Source organism: Neolamprologus brichardi, chromosome 2 (assembly GCF_056152115.1).
Source record: "Neolamprologus brichardi isolate AB-2024 chromosome 2, ASM5615211v1, whole genome shotgun sequence".
Taxonomy (NCBI): Eukaryota; Metazoa; Chordata; class Actinopteri; order Cichliformes; family Cichlidae; genus Neolamprologus; species Neolamprologus brichardi.
The window spans coordinates 27,166,317-27,187,532 of NC_142105.1; the positions used below are offsets into that span (position 1 = coordinate 27,166,317).

At 42.8% G+C, this 21,216-nt stretch overlaps 3 protein-coding genes across 3 annotated transcripts; all 3 read left to right on the forward strand.

Moving 5' to 3' along the window:
• The first annotated feature begins 77 nt into the window (after positions 1 to 77).
• LOC148106171 (protocadherin gamma-A11-like) lies at positions 78 to 2,473 on the forward strand. The gene is made up of 2 exons (XM_087851827.1): positions 78 to 2,390; positions 2,462 to 2,473. Exons 1-2 carry the CDS (start codon positions 78 to 80, stop codon positions 2,471 to 2,473), a joined length of 2,325 nt encoding a protein of 774 aa, XP_087707953.1.
• Positions 2,474 to 12,958: 10,485 nt separating this feature from the next.
• Positions 12,959 to 15,295, forward strand: LOC148106172 (protocadherin gamma-A11-like). Its single transcript, XM_087851831.1, has one exon. It carries the CDS (start codon positions 12,959 to 12,961, stop codon positions 15,293 to 15,295), a length of 2,337 nt encoding a protein of 778 aa, XP_087707957.1.
• Positions 15,296 to 17,402: 2,107 nt separating this feature from the next.
• On the forward strand, positions 17,403 to 19,739 carry LOC118456112 (protocadherin gamma-A11-like). Its single transcript, XM_035916580.2, has one exon. It carries the CDS (start codon positions 17,403 to 17,405, stop codon positions 19,737 to 19,739), a length of 2,337 nt encoding a protein of 778 aa, XP_035772473.2.
• Positions 19,740 to 21,216: the final 1,477 nt, after the last annotated feature.

Below are 21,216 nucleotides of genomic sequence, written 5' to 3' on the forward strand. Positions count from 1 at the left end.
CAATGGGATACACCATATTTGCGCTGCACTGCGGCCTTGCTTTTATTTTTCTTTCTCTCCGCTTTGTCATCGGAGACATGAGCTACTCTATCCCGGAGGAGAGGACACGTGGATCTATAATTGGAAATATCGCTAAGGATCTGGGACTCGATTTGGGCAGACTGTCCGCTCGAAAAGCTCGTATAGATACAGAGGATAGTGGTGTCAAGTACTGCAGCGTAAATCTCAATACTGGCGAGTTAATTGTACAAGAAAGGATCGACCGAGAGGGGCTTTGTGCGAAAAAGGCGTCGTGTGTTCTGAAACAGGAGCTAGTGCTGGAAAATCCTTTGGAATTGCACCGCATTCATATTCGCGTTCAAGACATCAACGATAACTCACCTCAGTTTAAAGAGGAGTCACTCAACTTTGAAATACAGGAACTGGCAGTCAAAGGTACAGGCTTTCCCCTAGATGAAGCTCACGATGCAGACATCGGAGAAAATGCTGTTCAGGGTTATTTACTTCAGCAAAATGATCGCTTCAGATTAAACGTTAAATCTAAAGGTGGTGGGAGAAAATATGGCGAACTAGTCTTAGACAAAGAACTAGACAGGGAAGACAAAAAAGAGATTGTGCTGTTACTTACCGCCTTCGATGGAGGCTCTCCACAGAGATCAGGCACTGTGGTCATACACGTCACTGTACTGGATGCTAATGATAATGTCCCGGTGTTTAGTCAGAATGTCTATAAGGCTAGTCTCCACGAAAACTCCCCTCTGGATACTGTTGTTCTCACAGTTAGCGCCACAGATGCAGATGAAGGTGTAAATGGTGAAGTTAATTATGGGTTTGACCACGTCTCTGAGGAAAGACAAGATTTTTCTTTGGACCCTAAAACAGGAGTAGTGAGAGTGGCTGGAGCAATTGATTATGAAAAGGAATCGTCGTATGAAATCCAGATTACTGCGAAAGATGGTTTGGGATTAGCATCATATGCTACTCTGTTAATTGAGATTATGGATGTAAATGATAATGCACCAGTTATAAATTTGAAATCACTATCTAACCCCATACCTGAGAATGCGTCACCTGGTACAGAGGTGGGCATCATTAACGTGCAGGACAGAGACTCTGAGAATAACCGACAGGTCCGCTGCTCCATCCAGCAGGGTGTCCCCTTTAAGTTGGTTCCATCTATTAAAAACTATTATTCTCTGGTGACTACGGGACAACTGGACCGTGAACTAGTGTCTGATTATAACATTACAATCACTGCCACTGACGAGGGCTCTCCACCTCTGTCCTCTTCTAAAAGTGTTCAGTTATCTGTAGCTGACATCAACGACAACCCACCAGTGTTTGAGGAACAGTCGTACAGCGCATATGTGAGTGAGAATAACAAACCTGGCTCCACTTTATGTTCCGTTAGTGCTCGAGACCCTGACTGGAGACAGAACGGTACAGTGGTTTATTCTCTGTTAGCTGGTGAGGTGAACGGTGCCCCGGTGTCCTCCTATCTGTCTGTGAACGGAGACACAGGTGTGATACACGCTGTGAGGTCGTTTGATTATGAACAGTTTAGGAGTTTTAAAGTCCACGTGGTGGCCAGAGACAACGGTTCTCCTCCTCTCAGCAGCAACGTGACCGTGAGTGTGTTCATCTCAGATGTGAATGACAACTCTCCTCAGATCCTGTACCCCTCCCCAGAGGGAAACTCCTTCATGACCGAGCTGGTCCCCAAAGCTGCACACGGAGGCTCTCTGGTGTCCAAAGTGATTGCTGTGGACGCGGACTCCGGACAGAATGCCTGGCTTTCCTATCAAATAGTCAAATCCACTGATCCAGGACTTTTTACTATTGGTGTCCACAGCGGAGAGATCAGGACACAGCGGGACATTTCTGAATCTGACAGCATGAAACAGAACCTTGTAGTGGCAGTGAAAGATAACGGACAGCCCTCTCTGTCTGCCACCTGTTCCATGTATTTACTTATTTCTGATAACTTGGCTGAGGTACCAGAACTGAAGGATCTGTCTTACAATGAGAGCAATTCCAAACTGACCTCTTATCTGATCATCGCACTGGTGTCTGTGTCCACCTTTTTCCTGACTTTTATCATCATCATCCTGGGTTTGAGGTTTTGTCGCAGGAGAAAGCCCAGACTGTTATTTGATGGAGCAGTTGCCATCCCCAGCGGTTATCTCCCTCCTAATTACACAGATGTTGATAACACAGGAACTTTACGCAGCACTTACAATTATGACGCGTACCTGACCACGGGATCTAGAACCAGTGACTTTAAGTTTGTGACATCATACAATGATAACACGCTGCCTGCTGACCAGACTCTGAAGAAAAGTCCATCAGACTTTGCTGATGTCTTTGGAGATAGTGATAGGACTCCTGAGGTAGGAGGATGCCCTTTGTCCTATTTTCATTATTATTTTTTCTCTCATTTGTATTAAATTTTTGTTGATAGATATTTAAATAAGCCCACTTTCTTTCCTAACAATAACGGTGTTAATGTACAAAAAACTACAATCCTTTTATTTTAGTTCTACTTTCATTGTTATTTAGCCTGTGTGTTTCATATTGTCTCTGTCTTTCTTTGTTGCATTCTCCCTCACAAATGTGTCCTTCCCTGTGGTACAATTTTCTAGAAGAGTAACATTAACATTTTCATGTTTTGCTTTATTTTGGTTTTTTGGTCGAAGCACAGCCAAAAAGCTGGTTTTTAGCATTTTTGGTCCAACTCCTTCCTCCCACAAAACATACCTTGAGAGAAAGTTTCATCATATTGCATTATATCTATAGGCTTTACTTTTGTCTTGGTATTCATTTTCCTGGTAGTCCAGCAGTTTTTTACTGATCAAGTGTGTTTGGACTTCCACAGGTATTATTTTTTATCTAATTAGAGACTTTAAGGTTATGTGGTTGAAACATTAAGTTCTATATAAGTTTTTTTTCCTCATATAGATGATAGAATTTATTATTTTAATTCCTTTGACCTACATAAAAGTTGACAAGTTGACAGTCACTTTTTAAAGTTTAACATGTTTTCATATTGTTTTCAGTTTGTCTTTATCATTTTACTGCTTGAACTGGACATGTGTGTGCTTAATAAACTGGCGAATTACAGCAGGATTTTCCTATCCTCGGTCAGAAGGCACAGGTGACTTATATGATGAAAGAGAGGGTCCACAGCAATGATAGTTTAGGTCCCTTTAATCCAAAACATCTCCAGGAGTGAATTTGTGTGAGTATATGTAAGTGTATGTGTGTGGTTCTGTAAAATAACAGAAATTACAATTAGCAAACAGTTAAAGTCAACCAAACTGGTCTAAATAATACAGAAAGGGTTGAACAGAAATCTAATTCGAAAATGACTAAACCCCACCCCCTGGTGGACACAAATGGGCTGCTGCACAGGGATAGACTCCATCTTTACTTTGGGCAGCTCAGTTCACAAGGGTAGCGCCATTTTGGTCAAATCAACGTGAATATACAGTGACTCGTGGCTACACAAACTGCTGGAAAACTCTATAAAAGCATCACACAATGTACATAGGCAAGTATATGATAAGTTACAACCATAGAACAAACAAATATAAGGCACTTACTTATCATTCACGCACACGCACGACACATGTTCAGTACAACAGCCCAGCTCCACCAGCGCTATCACAGCGAACCAGCGCAAACACAACACAAGGGATGGGAGGAATGTACCATCTTAGCAGTGATTAGAGGGGGTCTGTGGAACAGTCTATATACACAAATCACAGGGGTTTTATACAGCCGCCCCCTAATGTGTATAGCACATTAGTAAACATTAAAAACCCATGTGACTATAACTAAGGAAATTCAGCTGACAGTTCAGGTAAAGTGATAAGTTTTGACACAGGCCGTTGGTATTTATGTTCCCCAATAGCGACTTCAGCTACTCGCACCTGTCCATCTGGGCTGGGAAACACCTGTGTTACCTGTCCTACGGGCCAGGAAGCCCATGGGAGCTGATAGTCCACCACCATGACCGTCTGTCCCACTTTCAAAGGTGGAGTAGTCCGGTTCCACTTCTGGCGAGGCTGCAGTCCAGGCAGGTAGCGCTGAATGAACTGAGTCCAGAACTGATTCGCCATGACTTGGCTGTGACGCCATTTTCGCCTTCCAAGTTTTTCTCTGGTGCCATAAACTGCCTGGGGAAGGGAAGCATCACGCCGCCCCATGAGCAACATATTTGGCGTGATCGGATCAACATCTGCAATATCCGAGGAAACATATCCCAGTGGCTTAGAATTAAGTATACCCTCTACTTCAATAAGAACAGTAAGCAACAAATCCTCTGGCACCGCTTGACCTTTGAGAGCAACTTGAAGTGCAGATTTGACTGAACGGATCTCCCGTTCCCAGGCTCCCCCAAAATGTGGAGCATGCGGAGGGTTGAAGTGGAAAGTGATGCTCTGTTCACTGAGCTTCTCCTGCAGTCGTGGCTCCATCGCTTTGAATGCCTCCTGCAGCTCTCTGTCTCCTCCTCTGAAATTGGTGCCCTGATCACTCAGTATTTCAAAGGGTTTTCCTCTTCGAGCAATAAATCTGCGCAGAGCCATGAGAAAGGAGTCAGTGTCCATACCAGTGAGAAGGTCGAGGTGAATGCAGCGGGTCGTAAGGCATTTGAATATAATGCCCCACCGTTTCTCTTGTCTCCTGCCTATCTTTATAGTGAAAGGGCCAAAACAGTCAATTCCTGTGGACCAGAATGGCGGCTGATTTAATCGCAAGCGGGTAGCAGGAAGATCAGACATCTTAGGTGGAACAGGATTGGCTCTCCACTTCTTACACTCCAAACAGCGATACTGATGCTTCCTTATGGCCTGTCTGCCTCTTAAAATCCAATACCTGCGTCTCAATTCGGCAAAGACACGTTCTGGACCAGGATGCAGGAGACGTGTATCATAGTCTTTGATGATGAGCTGAGTAGTAGGGTGGTCTGGTGACAACACGATAGGATGCAGAGTGTCAGTATCCATCTGCTCTGCCCGCCGGAGACGTCCACCTACTCGTATGAGGCCAAGCTGACTGTCATATTCTGAAGAAAGGTTAATCAGTCTGCTGTCTTTCTGCACCTCTTTCCCAGATTTAAGTGTGTGTACTTCAACAGGGAAGCTGTCTTGTTGTGCCTGTTTGAGAATTTGAACTTCTGTCTCTAGTCGTTGTGCTGCTGACATAGGAGGGGCAGCCGCCCCGTGAGAAGACAGGTAGGTGGCCTGCACCAAATCAGCCCAGGTGTTGTATGCAGGATCAGACTGTGCCAAATCTGTAGTAACATAGGCACAGAAAGCTGATTTCTTTAACTCAGTATTATCTTCAGTGTCTGTACTCACAGTAGGTCGTGCTGGCCACTGCTCGGATGCTTGTTTCAGGAAGGGGGGCCCATCCATCCACTGGCTAGGTTTTGACAGCTCACGTAGTGGTTTTCCCCGGGTGATGTCATCTGCTGGGTTCAAAGCCGAGGGGACATACCTCCAGCTGGCGGCCTCAGTCAGCTCCTGTATTTCAGCAATACGAGTACCTACAAACACTTTATATTGGCAGGACTCAGACTGAATCCAATTCAACACAGTGGTAGAATCGGTCCATAAAGTAGTCTCACTAATGGGCAGAGTGAGCTCACTGAGGAGGAGTCTGGACAGTTGTGCCCCAGCCAGTACAGCACACAACTCCAAACGGGGAATTGACAGTTTCTTGCGGGGGGCCACACGTGATCTGGCCATGATAAAGGCAGTGTGGACCTCATGTTCTGCTGATTTAAATCTCAAATATGCCACTGCTCCGTAAGCACTCTCTGAAGCATCACAGAAAACATGCAGCTGGAAAGTTCCCTCTTGGGTTGCTGGGGCTGTGTAGCATCTAGGCAGACAGATTTCTGGTAGATACTGTAGCTCACTCACCCACTCTTGCCACCGCTGGAGTAACTCGCCCTCGATGGGATCATCCCAGTTCCTGTCGTTCTGCCACAGACGTTGAACAATAACCTTGGCCCGGGTCGTGAAGGGGATGATGAAACCCAGTGGGTCGTATTGAGAGGCGAGGATGCTGTAGATGTTTCTCATGGTTGACTCCTTAGGAACCACTGGCCGACATCTGTAGGCGATCTGGTCTGTGGAGCAGTGCCATGCCAAGCCTAAGGTTGGTTCTTGAGGATCTGGTTGATGTTCAGTCAACCACAGCTCGCAGGTAGGGGACTTCGCTTCAGTGGGGAGATGAGCAACGGCCTCTGGGTAGTTACTGGCCCACTGTCGGATTTCGAAACCACCAGTAGATAGCAACTCTCTGATGTTATCGACAAGTGGTCGTGCCTGCAAAGCAAAGGGCAGAGATTGCAAACAGTTATCGACATAAAATGAGCGCAGCACTGAGTCTAGTACTTGTTCATTGCCATCTTTATGATCCTGCACATGGCGCTGAAGGGCATATGTGGCACAACAGGGGCTGCATGTGGTTCCAAAGGGCAGGACACACCACTCATAAATGTCCGGACTCCGATCTCTTTCCATATCTCTCCACACGAATCTCAGCAGGGCCCGGTCATGTGGAAGAAGCCGCACCTGATGGAACATACCTCGTATATCCCCACTCACAGCAACAGGGTGCTCCCTAAATCTCAACAGGACACCTATTAAGGATGGACCGAGAGTTGGACCTGGTAGCAGCTGGTCGTTAAGGCAGTCTTGCCTGTATTGGAAGGAACAGTTGAAAACTATCCGGGGCTTATTGTTATGATGCACAATATGATGGGGAATGAACCAGGATTCATCTGTGCGGTTTGCCTCTTCAGGAGTGAGTTTTCTTACATAACCTGCTTGCTCCAGTTTGTGTATTTCGGCATTGTACACAGCCGCTAGATCAGGATCTTTAACCAGGCGCTTCTCTGTGGACCGAAGGAGAGCCATCACTGCTTCATGACCAGCTTGTAGTTTAGGGGAGTCTCTGCGGCGGAGCAGAGGAGTAGCATAACGAGCTATCCCATCTACCTGTACACGTTCTGTGGTTTTCTGCAGTAACTCCAGTGCCTCTTTGTCTTGTTTAGAGCGAGTTACCTCTTTCTCTGATCGAAAGGGGAGCACATCTAACTGCCACAGCTTCTCAACGTTCTGTCTTAGCGCTTGAGAGGGAGTTGGTAACAGGGATGTGTGCAGACATGAAGCTTCAGTAGGTAGATGTAGAAAGGTAACCGGTCCCTGGATGGCCCAACCGAGGTTAGTGTTGACAGCAACAGGGCTGCCTAGTGGACCAACTTTGACAGGTGACAGAGGGGTGATGAGCTGGACATTATCTGAGCCTATAAGAAGCATAGGCTGCACATCCTTAAATGCTTGGATAGGAACGTCAGCCAGATGTGGATATCTCTGACGGAGTATGTCCACTGGACAGGATTGTTTTGCCAGATTAAGTTCTTTAGCAGTAAAAACACGTCTGATGTGATGTTTGATTTGGGGAGAGCTGGGTGCGCTTAGTTCGAAAGAAACAGATGCGCCTTGTAACTGTGACACCTCCTGCCTGATGGTTCGTAGTTTGAGGGACTCCTCTGTGACATTTAGTTGCAGGTAATGAACTGCTGCAGATAGAACAATAGTTCGCTCTGATCCATCGTCAAGAATGGCGTAGGTGGACAGAGATCGCCCATTATTGTGGAGGGTAACTGGGACCACTTTAAGCATGACTCTACCTGAATGAGTGACTTGGTACAAATACACCATGCTGGAGGCTGTACTCAATGTCAGGATACTCTTGTTTGAGCTGGAGGCAGCTTCATGAAGGATCTGCAGGTGTTGTTCTCCACAGGTGGCACAACATTTCTTCAGATTGCAACTGTCAGGCTGGTGACTCCGACCACATCTCCAGCATCTCTTATTGTCATTAATCCACGTAATAATCTGTGTAGTACTCAGCTTGCTGAAGTCAGAACAGGAACTCAAGTAATGTTCTGTACTGCTACAGAAGGGGCAGTAGGGTTTGAATTTCTCTCTTTTCTTCCCTTTCATAGGTTCTTTACTGTCAGTAGGGGCTGAAGTGGTATTTGCCGTCAGTGTTGTAGGCTTGTCTGTGCCATAGTAGACTGATGAGGATGTCTTTAATGGTCGTGATGACTTGTCTCTACGATCTGAGCGGGGTTTATCAGATATGTAGCTTTCTGTAGCCCTTCGTGATATCTGTATGGCCTGTGACTTCCTCTCCAACCACTGTGCAAAGTCAGGGAGAGTATAGGTGTTAGCTGAGTCACTCTGCAAGATGCCCTTTGCAAGACAATATTCAGCAAAACTGTCTTGATAGGAGAAGGGGAGTTTACTCAAAAGCCTGTCCACATGGGAGCCACACTGTAGTTCGCTCTTAGCAGGTCCTTCCATGGAGTTTAGTAGTCCCACCAGACTACTAACTGATAGAGCAAAGTCTTCAAACCCCTGTGCATCTCCAGCTTTCACTGTAGGAGCTCTCAAAATGTTGTTAATTTCACCTTGGACTAATTGGCGTGGTTGTCCATAGCGCTGCTGTAGAGCCTGCATTGCTTTAGTGAAGGGCATAGGGTCATGCACATATCTCTTTGCAAGCTGAAATGCAGGAGGAAACTTTAGATGATCCAGCAGTACTTGGAATTTGTAATCCTCAGATAGATGTGGGTGTGGTCCCAAAACTCCATCCAGACCTTTCTTCAGTAGCAGAAAATCACTCTCTTTTCCTGTGGTGAAACGGATCAGATTGGGTTTAGGAATGCCATATGAAGAGGAAATAGCCATCTCCATCAAGTTCGGTCTCTGAGAGGAAAGCAGAGATGAGGAGTGTTGTGGGCTGCTCTGAATTACATCATGCTGTGAACTGACAGGTGGTGGTGCAGCTGGAGCAGGATGCTGATAGGTATACTGTGAGCTGACAGCAGGTGGCAGCACTGGTGTAACGTATGGCTGACTGAGAGGTGGGCCTGAAGTCCAAGGCGGATAACCTGGAAAGGGCATGCCGGGTGGCAGCGTGACAGGGTACTGCATAGTGCCAGGGGTACTAAACTGAGCAGCACTGTGTGGCACAGACCTCTGTGGGGTTGATGACGGCCAATTCAGGTCTCTTTGTTGATACCAGGGAGGATGTGGCTGGTCAGATGCTGTAAATGCAGACCGGGGTACCACTGGTGTTGGCTGAGCAGCTGATGGCATAGAAGAGTGGACGTATAGAGGGGGCTGAGGAATAGGTTGGTTAACAGGGAGAGTAGGAGCTGTTGACTGTAATAGTTGAGGGTTATCAACTTGATGAGCTGTGGAAGGGGAGGTCTGCTGTACAGTATGAAACTGAGGGCCAGGTATTACTGGAGATATGGGAGGGATGTTTTCTAGTCCGCCTATAGGGGGATCTTGTGTAGGATTATTATCCACAGTTAGTAAAGGCATACTATGGCTCCGGACCTGGGTTTGTAACTGTACTTGGGGGGTTCTTTGGCCAAGGTTCAAAGACGCTTGTATAGTGCTTTGTATCTCCCTCATCTGCTCCTGTACCTGAATAACACACTGCTCCATCCTCCTTATTCTCTCCATCTCTGGTGAGCTGTCGATGCCAGCTGTTTGGTGTATTGGAATAGTTGCGTTAGTATTCGGTGGAATTGGGTTAGTCGGCTGGGGGGGATAGGTCCAGATGAAGTCATCCAGATATCTTGGGACCCTATGTGGTCTCCTGTGCCGGGCACCTTGTTGTTCTTCATCATATCGGGATGTCGCCATGTTAGGAAAAGCTGTAATTACTCCGGCTCGAAGGACCACTTGAACTGGACATGTGTGTGCTTAATAAACTGGCGAATTACAGCAGGATTTTCCTATCCTCGGTCAGAAGGCACAGGTGACTTATATGATGAAAGAGAGGGTCCACAGCAATGATAGTTTAGGTCCCTTTAATCCAAAACATCTCCAGGAGTGAATTTGTGTGAGTATATGTAAGTGTATGTGTGTGGTTCTGTAAAATAACAGAAATTACAATTAGCAAACAGTTAAAGTCAACCAAACTGGTCTAAATAATACAGAAAGGGTTGAACAGAAATCTAATTCGAAAATGACTAAACCCCACCCCCTGGTGGACACAAATGGGCTGCTGCACAGGGATAGACTCCATCTTTACTTTGGGCAGCTCAGTTCACAAGGGTAGCGCCATTTTGGTCAAATCAACGTGAATATACAGTGACTCGTGGCTACACAAACTGCTGGAAAACTCTATAAAAGCATCACACAATGTACATAGGCAAGTATATGATAAGTTACAACCATAGAACAAACAAATATAAGGCACTTACTTATCATTCACGCACACGCACGACACATGTTCAGTACAACAGCCCAGCTCCACCAGCAATATCACAGCGAACCAGCGCAAACACAACACAAGGGATGGGAGGAATGTACCATCTTAGCAGTGATTAGAGGGGGTCTGTGGAACAGTCTATATACACAAATCACAGGGGTTTTATACACTGCTCAATCACTTGCTCAAATGCAACAGGTCTGAAGACTTGACAGAAAGAAAGGCTTCTCTAATAACAATATAAACTAGTGATTATTGGGTGGCTGTAGCTCAGGTGGCAGAGCAGGTCAGCCACTAATCAGAAGGTCGGTGGTTCGATCCCAGGCTGCTTCCTGGCTGCATGCCAAATATCCTTGGGCAAGATACTAACCCCATTTTTGCCTACTGGTGGTGGTCAGAGGTGGTGCCCGGTGGCGCCTCTGTCAGTGCGCCTCTAGCCAGCTGTGGCTACAATGTAGCTTGCCATCCCCAGTGTGTGAATGACTGAATGTAGTGTAAAGCGCTTTGGGGTCCTTAAGGACTAGAAAAGCGCTATACAAATGCAGGCCATTTACCATTTGATTAATAGGCTTAGTAACACCATACAATGTAACTCAGTGTAAGTAATCAGCCTTACTATACTTCTAAAATTGTTAATACATTCTCCTCAATACTCCTTGATCATTATTGAATAGAAAATATTATCATTGGTCATGTTTACAAAAGTATATTATTTCTCATAGATAACACAGTTAATAATCATTCTATTTACTTATTTTATATAGCCATAATCCTGAGAATTATGTTTTGTTTTGTTTTTGTTTGTGTAGCACATTGTTATATTCGGCATGGTCCAAAAGATGGATGCATACACCTTCTTTTTTGTTAGGAAAAGTTGGTCTTTTAGTGGTCTTTCAAAGTTTTAGTGTTGACAAAAATAGTTATTAACATTTCTCTTGAGAGTGGCTTAATATTTCTCCTTTGTCAGCGTGGACTTGGTTCATCACAGGTGTCCTACCCCAGAGTAGGCACTCCCACAGAGTTTATATTATTCTCACTCATATTGTACTGTAAATATGATATACTGCATTATCATTTTCTCTCCTATTGTGATACTTACATACTCTTCTTTTCCTGAAAGAAATATCACACTTAAATTAACTTAAAAATAGGACTTTGGCCAGTTGTCCAATACAAATATATTTATGTTTGAAACAGACCCAAACTGTGTATCCTTGTCTTGCACTTGCTCTCTCTCTCTGACTGTATGCTTGTGTTTTACTTAGCAATTCTGCATCTGATGAAGTTTCTTTTCTGTCTCTCAGCTGAGTGTAATAAGCTTCTGATGATACGGTCAGTTTAGTGATCAGGCTTCATATGCAACTTGTTAACATCTAATTCAAAGTGTTTTTGTGTGTGGTTAACTGTTCTAGAAAAACATTCAGCCTAGCAACAATTCAGTGCAGTTAAATCTCCACTTTGTTTTAGAATTTAAGTCTGACTTGTGACACTTTTACTCAGTTCTGATATTACCTCAAAATCACAGTACTAATAAGTAAATTCTGGCCTAATGTAAATTTGAGGTACCATCACATTTATGAGATTAGCAAAGGCTTCAGGGAATTTGTTAGTTTATTTTAAAAAGTCCAGATGACTCAGTAAAATCCACATAAATTTCACCTTAATGCATGCAATATAGCTGGGATACAACTGAAAGAAATCTGACTTCCAACAGAAAAATTTACTGAATAACTGCTTAGTTGCTAACACAAAACTATTTTTATGAAAGGATACTAAATTTCAGACTGCACCCTCTGTCTTGATTGAGTTATTTAAAAAAAACAAAAAAACAACAACATTAATTTTCTTTTGTCTGAGAAGAAAATAAACAGGTGAATCGGCCAGTTTCCTTTTCAGTGTACTTAAAAAAAAGTTTTTTTTAAGCAGTCATAAAAATTCAGTTTGATGTTAGTATACTGAACTTGGATAATATGGGATTTTTAATCTTTCTGTCTTGATTTTTCATGTATTTTACAAATTTTTTTCCTGTGCTTTGTGTCCTATGGGACATTAACAACGTTAACCTTGGTCATAATTTAAATAGGTAAACTCAATGCGTGTGATTACGTTGGAACCAGCAACATGAGATTTTTGTTAATACATAATTAGGCTGATTTCCGAAAGGCTACAAAGAGAGGGAAGCCACAGTTTGTCGTTCAGTCGTAAACATATAGTGATATCAGTATTTCTAGGCCCTACAGATATAGATTTATGCCATATGCCATTAAGTAGAAATATAGTCACTAAACGTGTATTAAAATAAAACACTCCGATCTTGCAGTATCTATTGAGTGCATTTAGGCATTTAACTTGGATAAGCTTGGGTCAGTGTCATTTTTGAACTCACGGTGTCGCTATACACCAGCCCTAAAAGACTGAATTCCTCTTTTCTTTGTGGACTTTCTGTCTTGCACGCCCGCTGTCTGCTCTAGGTTTAGCCCGACACGCGCTGAATTGCAGTTCCTATTTCTGCTTGTGTGCTATCTTTGCTGCGTTATTGCTTTAACATATTAGAGGTGTATCATTGAAGATGGAATTGAATACTATCGCGTTTCAGACTTGGAATATTTGTTTCCTCCTTCTGCTGCATGTTGCTCATGGAGACATGAGCTATTCTTTCCCAGAGGAAATGAAACGAGGATCCGTTATTGGAAATATAGCCAAAGACCTCGGGATGGAAACGGGCGCGCTGTCCAGCAGGAGAGCCCGCATCGACGCCGACGGAACCGACAAACGTTACTGTGACATAAACATGAATAACGGAGAGCTGATTGTTGCAGACAGGATTGACCGCGAGGGGCTTTGTGGAGAAAAGGCTTCGTGCATCCTAAAACACGAGCTTATGCTAGAGAATCCGCTCGAGCTTCATCGTATCAGCCTTCACATTCAAGATATCAATGACAACGCACCACAATTCAATGGAGAACGGATTAATATAGAAATTCAAGAGTCGGCTGACAGAGGAGCTCGTTTTGTGATAGAAGAAGCGCACGATGCGGATGTGGGGAAAAATTCAGTGCAGCAGTACAACCTTAAAAAGAATGAAAATTTTATTCTGTCTGTAAATGGAAACACAATAGAGGTCGTTCTTGAAAAAGAGCTTGATCGTGAAAAACAACAGGAAATGAATTTAATTCTCACAGCTTTGGATGGTGGATCTCCTCAGAGATCAGGTACATTAGTGATACACGTCACTGTGTTGGATGCTAATGATAACGCCCCAGTGTTCAGCCAAGCCGTTTATAAAGCCAGCCTGCCTGAAAACTCTCCTTTAGACACTGTAGTGATTACAGTAAGCGCAAGTGATGCAGATGAGGGAGTTAATGGAGATGTGACGTATGACTTTGGACATGTTACAGAAGAAGTGAAGAAGATATTTAGCATTGATCGTAAAGTAGGTGACATAAGAGTAATTGGTGTTGTTGACTATGAAACTACTACATCATTTGAAATACGTGTCAAAGCAAAAGATGGGCTGGGACTGTCATCCTACGCTAAAGTAATGATTTCTATCACTGATGTGAATGACAACGTCCCTGTAGTTAATCTGAAGTCACTGACCAATCCAATACCAGAGAACACTCCACCTGGTACAGAGGTGGGCATCATTAACGTGCAGGACAGAGATTCTGAGAATAACCGACAGGTCCGCTGCTCCATCCAGCAGGGTGTCCCCTTTAAGTTGGTTCCTTCTATTAAAAACTATTATTCTCTGGTCACCACAGGACAACTTGACCGTGAACTAGTGCCCAATTACAACATTACAATCACTGCCACCGACGAGGGCTCTCCACCTCTGTCCTCTTCTAAAAGTGTTCAGTTATCTGTAGCTGACATCAACGACAACTCACCTGTGTTTGATGAGCAGTCGTACAGCGCATATGTGAGTGAGAATAACAAACCTGGCTCCACTTTATGTTCCGTTAGTGCTCGAGACCCCGACTGGAGACAGAACGGTACAGTGGTTTATTCTCTGTTAGCTAGTGAGGTGAACGGTGCCCCTGTGTCCTCCTATCTGTCTGTGAACGGAGACACGGGTGTGATACACGCTGTGAGGTCGTTTGATTATGAACAGTTTAGGAGCTTCAAAGTCCATGTGATGGCCAGAGACAACGGTTCTCCTCCTCTCAGCAGCAACGTGACTGTGAGTGTGTTCATCTCAGATGTGAATGACAACTCTCCTCAGATCCTGTACCCCTCCCCAGAGGGCAATTCCTTCATGACCGAGCTGGTCCCCAAAGCTGCACACGGAGGCTCTCTGGTGTCCAAAGTGATTGCGGTGGATGCAGATTCCGGACAGAACGCCTGGCTGTCCTATCAAATAGTCAAATCCACTGATCCGGGACTTTTTACTATTGGTGTCCACAGCGGAGAGATCAGGACACAGCGGGACATTTCTGAATCTGACAGCATGAAACAGAACCTTGTAGTGGCAGTGAAAGATAATGGACAGCCCTCTCTGTCTGCCACCTGTTCCATGTATTTACTTATTTCTGATAACTTGGCTGAGGTGCCAGAACTGAAGGATCTGTCTTATAATGAGAGCAATTCCAAACTGACCTCTTATCTGATCATCGCGCTGGTGTCTGTGTCCACCTTTTTCCTGACTTTTATCATCATCATCCTGGGTTTGAGGTTTTGTCGCAGGAGAAAGCCCAGACTGTTGTTTGATGGAGCAGTTGCCATCCCCAGCGGTTATCTCCCTCCTAATTACGCAGATGTTGATGGCACAGGAACTTTACGCAGCGCTTACAATTACGACGCGTACCTGACCACAGGTTCTAGAACCAGTGACTTTAAGTTTGTGACATCATACAATGACAACACGCTTCCTGCTGACCAGACTCTGAAGAAAAGTCCGTCAGACTTTGCTGATGTGTTTGGAGACCTGGACGGGTGCACAGAGGTATGGCCCCTTGGCAATAAGCAAGTCATGTTTTAATCTTGTGCCAGATGAAAATCAACAGTTCAGTTTTCTTCTACTTTATCATCACAAAATTGTTTTTTTTAATGCTTGGAGCAAAAGTTGGTTTATTAATTCTAACATTTTCTTCTTTCCTCTAAAGTGTTTCCTAGAGGTGTAGCTCTCTTTCTCTGGTTGTGGCTAAAATATGTTTAATTTCAACATTATACATTTCATGCTTTCATACTTATAGATTTAGTGCGATATTTTATTTGTGTGTGTTCAATTTATTGTAGTTTTGCGAGCTCATATGATGTATGTTCATCAACACAATAGGTATTTCTGCATCTTGCTTGCGGTGGTCATTTTTATATCTTATTTGTTGTTTGTTTTGTTTTTTCACTAGTTGATTACTTTTATCCTCTATCTGAAGCTGTGAGATTAATCTTTACTCTTAGGAAGATATAGTTGCATAATGTAATCAAAATTTCATCTTATTTTTTCCGGTACTACCATTTATTAAATAACACTTTGTGAATATATGCCCAGTGCTTTAGCTGTGTTGTTACTAATATTTTGTCAGTAGTTCTACACCTCTGGTTAGTTGATACACAGAAGGTCAGATGCTGCAGAATTTTACAGCTGGTCTTTTTAAGTAGTGTATATGTGTCAGCTACATTTCATACGGTAAGTTTCTGTTAGTGCTAAAGCACATATTTATCTTTAGCACAATATTATCAGTGTAGTATTAAAGATATTTGCCCTTTCTCGCTATCATGTCACATTTTCAGTATGAGACTCATGTCCCAACCTGTATTTGTTCCTATGTCTGCCTTATCTAAAATAGGAGATGCACAAAAAGCATCTATAAAAGCTCCTACATTTATTTCATACTTCTCATACCTGTGATGTTTTCCTATCATATGTCAGACTGAGTAATTTGGTGAAATTTTGTAATCTGATGTCTGTCATTATATATTCTTAGCGCTGGACAGAAGTAGCTGTCAAATGATGGAATGCAATTCATTTTAATTGCAAGCAATAGCAATTTAGATTATAAATCTATATCTATAAATCTATCTATAAATTTAGGTGTAATTCTGAAATCCAAATGTGACTCCTGCTTACTGGACAACAGGATTTAATCCGAAAAATATCAACATAGCAGTAGTAGACTTAAGACTAAAAACATACCGAAAGCACATGAACATTTTCCTGCACCAATCTTGGCAACTGTCGTTTGGCTCCACTAGTGTGTAAATGCGAGAGTGAATGAATAGTGGAATTTTAAAGCGCTTTGAGTGTCTAGAAAAGTGCAATATCAATGCAATTCTTTATTATAAACGTAGCTACATTTGAACCTTTGGGTTGAGAGGGTCTAGTATGAAAACAGTCATGCAGAGCAGCACATTAGCAGTATCTACTGGATGGAGACAAAAAACATAAAACAGTCACGTGGAGTACAGCAACTGACTCAGTGTAACTAAACAACCTGCATGTGTGTGTGGTGATGAGAACAAGGCAGTGATCACTATGTGAAGAACAGTTCCAGGCACACAGCCAGTCTGAATCCTCTTAGTAGAAACAACAACAACCTACAGTTAAAGATATCATAATTTTATGAAGACAAATAAGCACATTTATAGTTGTCTTACTGACTGAACGGTTTTATTCTTTTTTTCCCTTTTTTTTTGATTTCACAACTATTTACCTGATTCACATTGTAAAACTCTTTTCTCCCATTGTCTCATTTATAGTAACTGAAGTTTTGCATATTTATTCTACATAAAAATATATTTTTTAAAGAAGATAAAAATCATGCACTGAACATTAGTTGTAGTTTGCTTAGATTTAGTGTTAAGGTGTTTCCGCAAACCTAACTCACGGTGGCGCTAAAAACTAACCCTAACAGTTTTCATTTCCTGTATTCATCGGTGTGGACGCGCATTCTTGCGCTCTTGTGTCTCACTTAGGGTCACCTCCCGAGAATTGTAGTTGTGAGTCGTGTTTTGGGGATCAGGTCATTTTTTTTCTTATTGTTCAGCCTCTTAATAACTCATCTCTTATGATGGATTCGAAGATATTCGTGTTTCGTTCGCGTGAGTTGTCTTTCTTCCTTCTTTTGTTCCATGTCGCTCATGGAGACATGAGCTATTCTTTCCCAGAGGAAATGAAACGAGGATCCGTTATTGGAAATATAGCCAAAGACCTCGGGATGGAAACGGGCGCGCTGTCCAGCAGGAGAGCCCGCATCGACGCCGACGGAACCGACAAACGTTACTGTGACATAAACATGAATAACGGAGAGCTGATTGTTGCAGACAGGATTGACCGCGAGGGGCTTTGTGGAGAAAAGGCTTCGTGCATCCTAAAACACGAGCTTATGCTAGAGAATCCGCTTGAGCTTCATCGTATCAGCCTTCACATTCAAGATATCAATGACAACGCACCACAATTCAATGAAGAACGGATTAATATAGAAATTCAAGAGTCGGCTGTGAGAGGAGCTCGTTTTGTGATAGAAGAAGCGCACGATGCGGATGTGGGGCAAAATTCAGTGCAGCAGTACAACCTTAAAAAGAATGAAAATTTTATTCTGTCTGTAAATGGAAACACCAGAGAACTCGTTCTTGAAAAAGAGCTTGATCGTGAAAAACAACAGGAAATGAATTTAATTCTCACAGCTTTGGATGGTGGATCTCCTCAGAGATCAGGTACATTAGTGATACACGTCACTGTGTTGGATGCTAATGATAACGCCCCAGTGTTCAGCCAAGCCGTTTATAAAGCCAGCCTGCCTGAAAACTCTCCTTTAGATACTGTAGTGGTTACAGTAAGCGCAAGTGATGCAGATGAGGGAGTTAATGGAGATGTGACGTATGACTTTGTGCATCTTACAGAAGAAGTGAAGAAGATATTTAGTATTGATCGTAAAGTAGGTGACATAAGAGTAATTGGTGTTGTTGACTATGAAACTACTACATCATTTGAAATACGCGTTAAAGCAAAAGATGGGCTGGGACTGTCATCCTACGCTAAAGTAATGATTTCTATCACTGATGTGAATGACAATGCCCCTGTAGTTAATCTGAAGTCACTGACCAATCCAATACCAGAGAACACTCCACCTGGTACAGAGGTGGGCATCATTAACGTGCAGGACAGAGACTCTGAGAATAACCGACAGGTCCGCTGCTCCATCCAGCAGGGTGTCCCCTTTAAGTTGGTTCCTTCTATTAAAAACTATTATTCTCTGGTGACCACAGGTCAACTTGACCGTGAACTAGTGCCCAATTACAACATTACAATCACTGCCACTGACGAGGGCTCTCCACCTCTGTCCTCTTCTAAAAGTGTTCAGTTATCTGTAGCTGACATCAACGACAACCCACCAGTGTTTGAGGAACAGTCGTACAGCGCATATGTGAGTGAGAATAACAAACCTGGCTCCACTTTATGTTCCGTTAGTGCTCGAGACCCTGACTGGAGACAGAACGGTACAGTGGTTTATTCTCTTTTAGCTAGTGAGATGAACGGTGCTCCGGTGTCCTCCTATCTGTCTGTGAATGGAGACACAGGTGTGATCCACGCTGTGAGGTCGTTTGATTATGAACAGTTTAGGAGCTTCAAAGTCCATGTGATGGCCAGAGACAACGGTTCTCCTCCTCTCAGCAGCAACGTGACCGTGAGTGTGTTCATCTCAGATGTGAATGACAACTCTCCTCAGATCCTGTACCCCTCCCCGGAGGGCAACTCCTTCATGACCGAGCTGGTCCCCAAAGCTGCACACGGAGGCTCTCTGGTGTCCAAAGTGATTGCGGTGGACGCGGACTCCGGACAGAACGCTTGGCTGTCCTATCATATAGTCAAATCCACTGATCCGGGACTTTTTACTATTGGTGTCCACAGCGGAGAGATCAGGACACAGCGGGACATTTCTGAATCTGACAGCATGAAACAGAACCTTGTAGTGGCAGTGAAAGATAACGGACAGCCCTCTCTGTCTGCCACCTGTTCCATGTATTTACTCATTTCTGATAACTTGGCTGAGGTACCAGAACTGAAGGATCTGTCTTATAATGAGAGCAATTTCAAACTGACCTCTTATCTGATCATCGCGCTTGTGTCTGTGTCCACATTTTTTCTGACTTTCATCATCATCATCCTGGGTTTGAGGTTTTGTCGCAGAAGAAAGCCCAGACTGTTGTTTGATGGAGCAGTTGCCATCCCCAGTGGTTATCTCCCTCCTAATTATGCAGATGTTGATGGCACAGGAACTTTACGCAGTGCTTACAACTATGACGCGTACCTGACCACAGGTTCTAGAACCAGTGACTTTAAGTTTGTGACATCATACAATGACAACACGCTGCCTGCTGACCAGACTCTGAAGAAAAGTCCGTCAGACTTTGCTGATGTCTTTGGAGACCTGGACGGGTGCTCAGAGGTATGGCCCCTTGGCAATAAGCAAGTCATGTTTTAGTCTTGTGCCAGATGAAAATCAACAGTTCAGTTTTCTTCTACTTTATCATCACAAAATTGTTTTTTTAAATGCTTGGAGCAAAAGTTGATTTATTAATTCTAAAATTTTCTTCTTTCTTCTAAAGTGTTTCCTAGAGGTGTTGCTCTCTTTCTCTGGTTGTGGCTAAAATATGTTTAATTTCAACATTATACATTTCATACTTTCATACTTATAGATTTAGTGTGATATTTTATTTGTGTGTGTTCAATTTATTGTAGTTTTGCGAGCTCATATGATGTATGTTCATCAACACAATAGGTATTTCTGCATCGTGCTTGTGGTGGTTATTTGTCTGTACATGTTATTTGTTGTTTGTTTGTTTTTTCACTAATTGATTACTTTTATCCTCTATCTGAAGCTGTGAGATTAATCTTTACTCTTAGGAAGATATAGTTGCATAATGTAATCAAAATTTCATCTTATTTTTTCTGGTACTACCATTTATTAAATAACACTTTGTGAATATATGCCCAGTGCTTTAGCTGTGTTGTTACTGATATTTTGTCAGTAGTTCTACACCTCTGGTTAGTTGATACACAGAAGGTCAGATGCTGCAGAATTTTAATGCTGGTCTTTTTAAGTAGTGTATATTTGTCAGCTACATTTCATACTGCAAGTTTATCTCAGTGCTAAAGCACATATTTATCTTTAGCACAATATTATCAGTGTAGTAATAAAGATCTTTGCCCATTCTCGCTATCATGTCACATTTTAAGTATGAGACTTATGTCCCAACTTGTATTTGTTCCTATGTATGCCTCATCTAAAATAGGAGATGCACAAAAAGCATCTATAAAAGCTCACTTCTACATTTATTTCATACTTCTCATACCTGTGATGTTTTCCTATCATATGTCAGACTGAGTAATTTGGTGAAATTTTGTAATCTGATGGCTGTCATTATATATTCTTAGCGCTGGACAGAAGTAGCTGTCAAATGATGGAATGCAGTTCATCTTAATTGCAAGCAATAGCAATTTAGATCATAATTACATTTTTTCACACTAAAGGTGTGCAAACGTGTATTACTATCTGTTTGTAGGTATTTATATTTAAACACATTCCATCACACTTGACTAATAGGACAGTTTCTTTAACAGCTTTTTCTTTGATCTTAATTTTAAAATATGTGATAGTTGATTTCTAATTCATGTGACTGATAAGTTGTAAAATGAGGCAGTGTGTAGTTTAACTGGAGCTCTTGAGTTTGCACTGTCTCAACTGAGATTTCTTTAGCGACTCTGGTGACCGCATGGCACACTTGTTAATTTTTAAAAAAGCAACAAATGAAACTAGGTAAATCATTAGACTGTAAATTTAGGTGTAATTCTGAAATCCAAATGTGACTCCTGCTTACTGGACAACAGGATTTAATCCCAAAAATATCAACATAGCAGTAGTAGACATAAGAGTAAAAACATACCGAAAGCACATGAAC

Excerpts from the sequence above, each read along its gene's own strand:
- LOC148106171 (XM_087851827.1), top strand. The coding sequence starts at position 78 with ATGAGCTACTCTATCCCGGAGGAGAGGACACGTGGATCTATAATTGGA.
- LOC148106172 (XM_087851831.1), top strand. The coding sequence starts at position 12,959 with ATGAGCTATTCTTTCCCAGAGGAAATGAAACGAGGATCCGTTATTGGA.
- LOC118456112 (XM_035916580.2), top strand. The coding sequence starts at position 17,403 with ATGAGCTATTCTTTCCCAGAGGAAATGAAACGAGGATCCGTTATTGGA.